Here is a 12,350-nt window from a genome sequence, read left to right as displayed (position 1 = left end):
GGTGCGGGTGAGGAGGGACGGGGTCGGTCGGGGGTAGACGGGGGGTATGGCGGGACCCGACCCGTCGGTGGTGAAATGGGACGACTCCAAGCCGACAGACCGGGACGCCGGGATCCGATGGGACGACAAGCCCGCAGACAGAGACTCGGGAGTGCGATGGGACGAGAGGACCGCGGAGCGCGACATGAGAGACCGAGATCCTTCGGTGGTGCGATGGGAGGACGCGAAGGAAGTGAGGTTTCCGTCCCCTCCACTCCCTTTGAACCTCCAGAACCGCTCACACTCCCGGTCCATGTCCTCCCTCCCTCCCGAGCCCTTCATGATCATGCGGTCGAAGGCGCTGAACCGCCGTGTGTGTATCAACGTGGGTGGTGTGAAGCACGAGGTGTTGTGGCGGACCCTAGAACGCCTTCCACACACGCGCCTCGGCCGCCTCCGAGACTGCAACACCCACGAGGCCATCACAGAGCTGTGTGACGACTACTCGCTCATAGACAACGAATACTTCTTCGATAGGCATCCCAAGAGTTTTTCATCCATCCTGAACTTTTACCGGACCGGAAAGCTCCACCTGGTGGACGAGATGTGTGTGCTCGCGTTCTCCGACGACCTGGAGTACTGGGGCGTGGACGAGCTGTACCTGGAGTCGTGCTGCCAACACAAGTACCACCAGAGGAAGGAGCACGTCCACGAGGAGATGAGGAAGGAGGCGGAGTCCCTGAGGCAGAGGGATGAGGAGGAGTTCGGGGAGGGAAAGTGTGCACATTACCAGCAGTTCCTGTGGGACCTTCTGGAGAAGCCCACCACGTCCATAGCAGCCCGGGTGAGTCATACAGCTGACCATTCTCTTCCTCGGGTCCTACCAATGATTGACCCTTCTTACCTTTAAGGCTCTCTATTGCTTTACTATACAGGCCTCTCGGAGAACCTAATGGGTTGACAGTTAATAGAGAAACCTATTGCTAAATAGAACATTGCCAATACAGTACTTTGTACATATCAAATTATTTAATTAAGCGTCTACAGTCACACTTTATACAGTGTCGTGGCTTTCTGTGTAAAACCGTGTCATTCTACAGGACAGGTAACATGGCACGAAGATTCAGCTTCATTGCAGATGGCACCGAAGTAGTTCTCCGTTTCTACTTTAAAGATGGCCATCTGCAACGAGGCCAACATGTCAGATCAAAATACCGGTAAAACTACATCTTTTACCCCCGAAAATCACAATATTGTATAGTATATACAACTTTTAATCATTGAATCAACTCTGTACAAATGAAAATTCAGATGATGCCCATAAACGATAATTCTACTACCTTATAACGTAAATACATTTTTCCCCAAATATGCCAAAAAAGTAAAAAGTAGTAGGTATCAATGTATAACATAACATAATAGGCCTAACTACAATAGAAAATGTTTGTACCTATACCCTCTTTTATTTTTGTTTTGCAACTTTTCTAGGAAGTGTTTTAGTTTTTTGCATTTATTAGTTTCATTTTAAAAGTCGGTCGACTGGCTTGACTAGCAATTGACATGTCGGTGAAGTGGCCGCCTCCTCTGGTATAGACCGCGCGTGTTATGGGTCTCTTTGCATTAACATAGCTCATATTCAAAATAACAAGTTTTATTTTAACACAGCTGGTATTTTAATTTAAAGTGTCCGGCAATAGGCTTGACTAGCAAGTAATTGGTCAAATTGTGCACGCCTGAGAAGTATATCTATAATCTCACATGGGCTCATTAACACGGCTAAATGTTTTATTTTTAAATATCGGTCAACTGGTTATCCTATTAATTGGCATGTCGGTCAAATGGTCAACCTGTTAAATAAACCCTTAATTATATGCATCACGTTGAATTAGCGTTCCTTCGAATCAGAATAAATCTCACATTTGCTCATTAAGACGGCAGAATGTGCTATTTTTAAATATCGGTCAACTGGTTATCCTATTAATTGGCATGTCAGTCAAATGGTCAACCTATTAAATACACCCTTAATTATACGCATCGCGTTGAATTAGTGTTACTTAGACTCCAAATAAATCTCACATGTGCTCATTAACACGGTTGAATGTGTTATTTTTAAATATCGGTCAACTGGTTTGTCTATTAATTGGCATGTCGGTCAAATGGTCAACCTATGAAATACACCCCCAATTATACGTATCGCGTTGAATTAGTGTTAAGATTCAAAATAAATCTCACAGGTGCTTATTAACGGCTGTATCTCATTTCCATGCAATTATGGCACGAGTGGCAACCCTGTGGCTGTAAGGGAGGGTATATTGACGCGGTAAAGTAATTTCCTGCGCGTAGGGTGGCAGCCCTGATTGACTACAGCGCTCCACATCACTGTGCTTGTAATTATACTGTCACACTTCACTAAGCTTCGCCCCCCACCTCCTCTTACTCTTCATCGGACGGATCTGTTCTTGAGTTCTTGATTGTTTTCGTTACCTGTTGTCGTCGCTACAACATGTTTTAAATTAGTGTATTGAAAAACAATCCAATTTTCTTTGCAATATGATAATGACTAGGTAGTTATCATAGTGCTCTCTCTAAATCTGAGGGTTGCTAATTCGATCCTGATTTATTTATTAGTCAGAAATAATTTGGCATTTTACTGATAACAAAGAGTTTACCCGAGTTTGGACGGTTCCCTTAACATAATTATTGAAAAATATCAATTTCGTTAGAGTGAATATGTAACTTTGATCAAACTTTGCCTAGTTGTACTTGGTTACGTCACCGGTTCAGATCTCTAACCTAACCGAAAATAAAAGGTTTTACTAACCAACTGATTATTTATAGGCCTAATATGAAAAAATTTGAGGAGCGAGCTGGTCTAGTGGTTAGAGCTCGGGACTTCGGTTCAAGAGGTCCCGGGTTCAAATCCCACCAAAACACCATTGGATTTTATCTAAGAGATAATGCCGCAACGCCTAGGTCTAGCCTTAAGTAATGTGAAAAACAAGCACAGGCTCGTGCCTAACAAACAATCCTAGGACAATAAATATATACATATATGAAAAAATAAACACAACACTTAATCCACGCTTCTGTCAACAGTGGAAAAATAATCTTTCAGATTATTGTTTAAGTATTATGTTTGCATTCGAATCTAAAGCTTAGTAATCACTGTAGCGAGGAGTAAATATTTTAAGGGCGGGTTTTCTTATTTCCCCAACTCAACGAATAAATTCCACTTTCCAGGAGGAAGCAATGTCCAAATTACTGTAGTGCGTGGAACGTGACAGGGTTTTAAACCGGAATGAAGCAAACCCGCAGTTGCTTAATCGTTAGTATAGAGCGCCGAGGAAAGTGTAGAAGATTTCAAAACATTCAGGGTATTTTTTTTTATATAAAACATTTAAACTAGCCATTTATGGGCGAATAAGTTTAATTGTTGTTTAACTTTATATTAGACATTATTAGACATTATATTAGAATGTCGGAATATAATCTCCAAATATTAATTTCACTCTTAAAAGTTTTTTCAGATCAGAATTTGTATTTTAAATCCTTAAAAAACATTTTTCCAAATGTTTATTTTATCTTACAGATTACATTTGCCAATACATCTTATATTTGCCCAATAATGTACTTCGTGATTGTGTATTACACAACTAATGTACCACCATTAGATTTTATATTACACTAAAACTATGGGAATGTACTACAGACTCCTTATTTTGTAACCCTTGATTTTGAGGGTCACCAATCCCGCAAGCAAGGACAACAAATTTAGGAGTTTAAGCACAGAATATATACTACTATTACCTTAATAGAAGTAATAGGTAATAGAAGTATATTTTCTGTGGTTTAAGAGAGCTCGCTCCCCTATTGGGTTGCTAAGTTTTGCCAGGTTATGTTATGTTAGGTTATGCTAGGCTATGTTAGGTTTTGTTAGGTTATGCTAGGTTATCTTAGGCTATATTAGGTTATGTTATAAGATTACTAACCTATATTACTTCGCAAACACAATAATAATTTCAAAATCAACTTACTGAAATTCTTCAACCCTTGAGTTCATCAAGGCCTTACAACAGTAAAATATAACAATGTGATGTGACGAAAACCATAATTTTAAAGACAACATAATTACTGTATTTTTATCTCTTACATTTTCTTCAGTAAAATCAGCTGTTCGATTTCACAAACTTACTCGACTCGACTGTTTCTTTTTGCCGAAAGAAACTTATCACCTATGAAATATATATCAAAAACAGCCGTTTTCTTACAATGTCATGGTTTATTATTTAGTCGAAATGGTGTGGAAGACTACTATGGAGAACTGTTGCATCCACTATTGATCGTCTGTCTGGCGTGTGCGAGGGACTTCACTGATAAGAGCCGCTGGACACGCAACTCGCTTATCAGTTCACCCTTATCACGTGGTTGATTGGCCTAACTGAAGGTGTTTCGGTGCTTCACATTCACTACTTGGGTCTTTAGGCCCTAATCCTTACTACTTTTGAATTTGTTTATTGAAAAATGTTTAGGTTTCTCTTTTTTTCCTCTAGGATTGATACTACAAATAAATGTACTTTGGTATTATACCGACCACACTGATAAATCGACTTCCAAATAAGATTTTAATTAGTTTAAATAACAAAATCTTACTAACCTAACCCAGCCTAACCACCCTTAGGCTAGGTTAAGTTATAATAATTATGTAAGGTCGTCATAATACGTATGTAACCAAATAAAACATTTTAAGTGGGATTTTTAACGAATAGTAATTTGTAAATAACGAACCTATATTCGATTTTTTACATACATAGTGTACAATTAATTGTATAAAAATCATAAACAAACACTGGTTTATAAATTTATCAGTCTTGCCAGGTCTGACTAAATACCTCTACTTAATTAATAGCTAAAATAAATTTACAAACAAAAAATAATATACGAAATTTAGAATAAATTGATTTATGTTATCTATATGCAAAAGAAAATATCGGGGCTCCAATGCAATGCCTGTTTGGAGGTTCCGTTTTGGATTTTGAAATTTTAAAAAATCAACTTTAAAAATTAGATAAGTAAGTAATACAAAACCAATTTCAGTCGTTTTACGTTAAACACTTGCTACGAAAATTTGTGATATGGTTACGTGACCAGTAGGAAAAGTTAATTTTTTTTGTAGATGAGTGGTAGATGGCGCCACTCATCCTTCACTCATATTTGGGTTAAAATACGCACATAGTGGCGTCCCCATCTTAAATAATTGATAATTTATTGAAGGTTAGGTTATGTTAGAATTTTGCGAACCTGTTACACGATAATTATTTTAATTCCAAAACTATCAAAACGTTAATGAAATCATAATTGCATTTGCAGATTATGTAGCCTCATTGTTAAACCAACCGAAACAATGGCCTTGGCAAGGATCGACTTTGGATACAGCCTGAATGGGTGGTTTCCTGATAAAACTGATAAGAAACACGGCAACTTCTTATCTGGCCGGTAGCTGTTCACCGATGCACTTACATTTGCATTTTATTGTCGAGTGCGCAAAATAACTAGCAAAATGGCCATCCGCAATGGTATATATCTTACAGTTGCATGGGTTACACTGCAAGCCTTTCATATTATCAAATCATTTGTGAAGATTTCTTCTTTAAAATAATCGTGAAGGATGGATTATTAGTTTTAAAAATGTTTGTGTATTTGTTTGCCATATATTTTCAAGAAGAGGGAAGTCACTCTTTTACAGTGCGCCGCGGCGTTTAGTTTATGTTAGGTTAGGTTCAGTTTATTTTATGGTAATGTCAAACAAGGTACTATTTACAAAATCTATAATTTTCTAAACACAAGAAAAATGGAACATGAGTACAAATTTAACCTTGTATATTTGTTTTTACAAATTAAACATTTGAACTTTTATTATTAAACACTACCTTGTTTGTCACAACTTCATAATCTAAACTGAACTAAGCGGAGCTAAACTTTACTAACCTGACCTAACCTAACCTAAACTAACCTGACCTAAGCTAACCTAACCTAAACTAACCTAACCTAAACTAACCTAACCTAAACTAACCTAACCTAAGCTAGCCTAACCTAAACTAACCTAACCTAAACTAACATAACCTAACCTGACCTAAACTAACCTAACCTAAACTAACCTGACCTACACTAACCTGACCTAAACTAACCTAACCTAAACTAACCTGACCTACACTAACCTGACCTAAACTAACCTGACCTACACTAACCTAACCTAAACTAACCTAACCTAAACTAACCTAACCTAAACTAACCTAACCTAAACTAACATAACCTAACCTAAACTAACCTAACCTAAACTAACCTAACCTAAACTAACCTAACCTAAACTAACCTGACCTAAGCTAACCCAACCCTTGTAGCACTGTGAAAGAGTGGTGGGCGGCTCCTCTTGAGAAGACTCGCATACAACCTTCTCACATTACAGTCACAATTGTTTGTTTTCTTTCAACTAATGAATTTACACTTCTAAAGTAGATCCATTTATGTGAACCAGTTGTGGCTCATTTTTCAATCGAATAATTTTATCAGATGAACTTCTAACGGAGTGTGCCAATTTCTCTCTATTATCTCCCTTAATTTTCAAAACGTTGGTAATTAAAGTGTGTTTAGATATGGTAAACTAAGGTGCCATTTCAGTTTATTAAAAAAGTCAGTGTGTACTATAGAAATCTTTAGTAATTGAACGCAGTACACTCTTGCGGTTCAATTCAACTGTGTTCATTTTCGTCGTAAAACTGGGCAAACATTTTAACACAAACTGTTTACTACATATTTATACGATTACAATATACTATTACAGGGGTGGGGATGACACTAGTCGTTTTGGCGCCAACAATTATAGAACCTGAATGCACAAAAAATACGCTATAAAGAAGTTATAACTTAAGTTATTTAATTAGAAAGAATGAGTTGTTATACAGAAATCCGAAAAGGTATGTGCTATATCAGTATATTAATTCGTGTTTAATGGTAGTACTTAACAAGATATTAACAACATTTTTATCTTGCTTACTAAAAACATCGCCAAACGTGTTTACAGCTAATGTAAGAAGCAAAAGTAAGAATAGATAAGTAATTACTGGTCAGAAAAAAACTAGGCACACGTCGGTGATAAGAAACACGCAAACTCTTATCAATAAGGTCGTTCGAGTTGTACATTGCAACAATTTAGCAATGCAAAATTGCTGGATCGACAAAAACTACGAGACGAGATAACAATTGCATTATTACACTTGCTAGAGTGTCGAGAAGTTTGTTTTGTACTGAATCATACTAATTTGTGAGTAAAGAAATGGGTGTCGAAAATAAATCAACAACAATCTATAATAGTAGTTTACGCAACGATTGCGTAAATGTAGTGTTAACGAAAAGAGTAGAAAATGGTACGAGCCTAGGCAAGTACCTTAAAACTTCTACGAGTGTCGTTAACACTATTTACGCGAGTTTCGTACACTACTTTACCTACGACAGTGTTTTAATTACTAAAAATCACTACTCATAACTTCTAAGAGAGACTATGTTTTCGAACCTCTCATTGCCACTGACAGTAATGCAAAGAAACACTGTACCAAACACTAATTGCACCACTCAACAATTAAATTGACCTGAACAGCTGATTAGTTGAAGTTTGATTACAATTTTACTTCTTCTCTCTCAATCCTTGAACCTCATTGGTCCGTTGTTATGAGTAAAACTATGCTGTTATGAAAGTAAACAATGATGTTATTGAAACTTTTAAATTCTAAGAACTAAACTGAAACGGTTTATTTAAAAACTGTCGTAGGTAAACACATATTACATATTACACACACTCAGTAACTGTTTATTCTATAACTATAAATTTGGCATTCGTGTAGATAAATCAAAGACATGTTATGAGTTGTTTTGTGTATTATAAGAGTTTAGTTATTTAGATAGGATTTCAACTGAAACAAACCACTTATGTGGAATCAGTTAACAATCATGCCACGTATATATATTGGGAAATCACAATAATCATTACTGATTATATATTTTGGCGTTTCCAATAGGAAAGTATTTATATTGTCGATTGAATGTCCTTCAAATCCACAGGTTGCGACGAGTAGGTTTTAAATTAAAGGTAAATAAAAGGGTTTCAAAGGCAATAGTTACTGGACATCAAACAGCTGATAACATTTTCCTCAGCTGGTCTTTAAGGATAAATCTATGACTGAGTTTAAAATGAGGATTCATTCTAGAGACTATTTTTACTTGCATTGCAGACAACTTTTGCCCTTTAGTTGTTGACATTCCAAAGAAGGGCAAATGTCAAGCGTCGAAATGAGACAAAGTTCAAGGAAACAACTTTTGAACTTGATTCATTACAAATTGTATGCAAAAGTCAACTGGCGATTCTACGCAATGCATTCCGTTGTTTTGCCATCAGAAACATGTTAAGTTACAACACTATTTCGTTGCGAATCACGCTAAGTGGTTATAAAATACAATATTATGTCAAGAAAGGTGAAATTTTGTTACAGTACCAATTATTACGTTGTAATACCAATTATTTTTTAGGTTAGGTTACTTAATGGTTATTAGGCTGCAAAAAACATTTTTCATATCCAAAATACCTATTTTTATGAATGCCAATTCGAATCGTACTCAAAGCAAATATGATGTGCTGGTTAAACAATCAATCTATACATCAATTATTTTGAAAATGGGGACGCTATCTAGATGCGAAATATGATTGAAGAATGAATGTATGTTTTATCTATGGTATAATGCAGAGAGGGTGGTCTGTGTGTAGTGTTATTACTGACTAAGATCAGCTGTTTCATTAGCAAGGGCCATAATGATCGGGAACAGAAATCTTGGCATCTATATATATAATAGGCTAAGACGTTTTTTGTTAATCGAACTCCTCCGTTATTATTTGCCCAATTTTGACATTAGAGGTCTCAAAATAAAGGTTAAAACGTGTAGTTGTGCCCAACGGTATTAGATTTTTGATAAAGTTGTTGGTAAGGGCGTCAGAGGCCCTTAAAGTCAGTTTTTTCTCCATAAGGATAACATGGGAGATATTTTTAATTTATAAAAACATATGTTTTTAGTTGAAAATAGTCAAAGTCTACTACCTAAAAAATTAATTCCAAAAACAGTGACTGTGATTTGATCAACAACAAAGTCTTGAAAAAATTGCCATCTGAGCCCAAGGTGTTCGAAATCATTTATAGTTTGCTTGGAGATAATTTGAACGCCCATCTAGAATGCCCAGCAGAGTTTTTAAACAATATGGAGGTCGGTGGATTGCCAAGACACCGATTGATTTAAAAAACGGGGCAATGGTTTTATTGATGAGGAATATCAATACACCAAGAAGGGCCTCATTAATGGAACAAGACTCCAAGTGGCCAAAATGGTTAACAATTTAATAGAATGTAAAAGTCCTAACTGGAACAAGTGAGAGGGGACATATTTTGATTCCGAGGATAAAAATGTGCCCGTTGGAAACAAACTTACCATTTAAAATGGAAAGCTGCCAATTTCTGTTAGCTTTATCATTTGCAATGATAATCAATAAAGCACAAGGGCAATCACTTAAAAGAGAAGCACTGCTCTTACCCAGACCAGTTTTCAGTCATGGGCTTTATGTTGCTTTAAGTAGGGCTACATATTTTGATGGTGTACCCATATTCATCGCGGAAAATTCTGACCAGGGTAATTTTCCTGAAGGTGATTGATTTCACAACTAAAAACTTAGTAAGTTATTCAAGGAAGTACTTTTGTAAATAAAATAGGATAGAAAATGGATTCTCTACTTTCCATCTAAGGCTTCATTCATTACTGTATTTTATTTTCGACTTAGAATCAATATATAACACGATGGATTTGTTTTCTAAATTGATATGTTGTTTTGCGGCGCGATGAGCAGCACGGGTTCACTAGTGTTTAATAATTCAAATAGAGCATTATCACCGATAAGCCGTAGTCAATAGTATTACAATATGATTAGATCGTTTCCCTTGTAGTTATAGAATCACAGAAAAAGTCTAAATTGTAAAATAAATTTTTATGTTCATTTAGTAGTGTAACCATAACGAAGGAAGGGAGTTGAAATTAGGCGAGTAGGTTAGAACTTTTAAAGGTAGCAATAAGAAATGTTATATGTCTAAAATGATATTAGAATTAGCTACAAGTCATTCCAATTCAGGTTAAGTGTAAGAAAGGCCATGAGACCAACCTGGCCTAATTAAATGAAATAAGAGAAGAATTTAATTTATTTTGCAATCATAAAACTATGCTTATTTCAAAAGCTTATTCTGCCTTATGATTACAAATTGGCTTTTTCGATATTTCACACCAATGATAACTTTTCAAAGTAAAATAACTAATTTATCATGTATATCAAATCAATTGATAGTAATTGGACTTCTGCAAAATGGAAGACTCTAGTAGAAGCTGTCTCTTGGGCCTAATATCCGATTAAATCCGATCTGTCCAAATCAATTGTATAAATAAAATAAATTTATAAAGATCGTTGCATCAGACATTTGTACTTTTTTATTGTAATAGTTTCTTTGGTCGTTAAAAATTTTATTTTAATTTTTTACGCATATACACAATTTCAAGCATATTATTCTTTAAAGATTTCCTAATGCATAATGTTCCATATGACATGTCCCCCAAAAGATATTTCATGTTAAAATTTTTTATGGTAAACAAGTAAGTATCTTTTAAAAGTGGGAATATCACCTCACCAAAGAACTTTGAAAGTCTTGAGGACGGAGTGTTATTGAAACTGAAATAAACGTATAATCGTATAATAACTTAGTAATCGATTATGTAAACTATCTTTGTGCAAGTTTTGGCGAATTTGGTCCCAAAAGCTTACCAAGTATATGACAAAATATGAGGAGTGTAGTTATAGCAGTATGGCTGTTTTCATGGTGTAATTTAGTTTGGCTAAGGGGCTTTTTCGTGAAGTAACGAATGGCAGGTACTCCATTATCATAAAAATACACACAATTTACTAAATATTATCTCCTTATTTACCAATCCATTTGGTAACTCCATATCTACATTACAGTGGAAATACGCGTTCATCACTTCTCGTCAAGTTACGTATCATACTCTGAAGTGACAAAGAAGTACACTTTCCTTTGTTCCCGATCGGTGGAAGGGGGGATTATACTGGGGGGGGGGGGGTGAGGTATAGAGAAGTATGGAGCCGACGGTGCAAATACAAGACAGAAACTTCAATGTGAAGCCTTCCCTTACCTATTGTGTGTACAAATGAAGCCTTTGTTATTAGATTGAAAATATTGTAGTTCAGTTTGTCAAAATCACGAATCTTAACATTCATGTATATGTTTTCGACCTCCAATGTCAGTACAGTTCATTATTTTAAAATATTTAAAAGATACTTTTCTAAAACTGCAATTTAATGCATTACGTATTTCCAGTTTATTTATTAAAAACATGTTTATGAGGTTAAAGACTAAAACGTTTTTGGATGAAATTGACGTCTTTCAATTTCTTTAAGGAATCTTGTTCTCATTGAAAATAACAGTCAAATTTAGGGCAAATGAGATAACAGATAAATTTTAATTCTCCACTGTTGAAACTTTTTAGTATTATGATCAGGAAAATTTATGACACTAATCTTTGAAATAAACATGTATTTGAATCAGTGAAAATATTAATGTCTTATACTCCAATTAATAGTTTTCATTGGTTTAGTTATGATTAAAATTTAGGTTGTATTTAGTTATTAGTTGTCAAATATAATTAGCAATAATATAAACCAATTATTAAGGCTTTACAGTTTCGGAAAGTAATTAATCTTGATTGAATTTAATTTCTCCAACTCATAATTGATGCTGTGTTCAGATTTGTTGAAGATTGCCTAGTTAAATAGCGCTCTCCTTCAAATGTAAAGCTATTCATTTCGATATCCCAAGAGGCAAAAAAATAGTTGTTGAAATTCACATATCCGGTTCTTATGAAGTTAGTAGTCTTTATTAGTAACTGAATGGGAGAGAAAACTGTGTTAGCAGGTAGGATGTTATTTTTGAACCAATTTTTTGTTATTTCTTTCTTTACTTTTTAGCGAATTTATCATATAGGGAATAAGCTATTACCGTAGGTCTCGTGGTAAGACCTATACCGTAAGCGTAAGCGTGATAACTCGAGCAAAAATGGTACGATTTTGATGGAATTTGGTAATGCGTGGAAACCTACGTTTATTCAAACGAGTTCGCGAACCAGCATGATCGGACTATGGGAACAGGGGATTATGGGGTTTTTTATGCGTTAAAAATTGGTTTTTTCCCATTTTTACCCTAACAACACTAAATTTCACAATT

At 35.5% G+C, this 12,350-nt stretch overlaps 1 protein-coding gene across 6 annotated transcripts in view; it reads left to right on the top strand.

Moving 5' to 3' along the window:
• Positions 1-12,350, top strand: part of LOC129002277 (potassium voltage-gated channel protein Shab-like) — a 49,589-nt gene continuing 37,239 nt past the window's right edge. For all 6 annotated transcript variants that reach the window (XM_054429959.1, XM_054429961.1, XM_054429958.1 and 3 more), the window contains exon 1: positions 1-823. In XM_054429959.1, the coding sequence (XP_054285934.1) occupies positions 47-823 (777 nt within the window). In that variant the 5' untranslated portion in view covers positions 1-46. The remainder of the gene's footprint in view (positions 824-12,350) is intronic.

Source organism: Macrosteles quadrilineatus, unplaced genomic scaffold, assembly GCF_028750875.1.
Source record: "Macrosteles quadrilineatus isolate MER2022 unplaced genomic scaffold, UCM_ALF_1.0 Scaffold_9__3_contigs__length_116548681, whole genome shotgun sequence".
In the NCBI taxonomy this organism is placed as follows: Eukaryota; Metazoa; Arthropoda; class Insecta; order Hemiptera; family Cicadellidae; genus Macrosteles; species Macrosteles quadrilineatus.
This window is presented reverse-complemented; position numbering and strand designations above follow the sequence as displayed.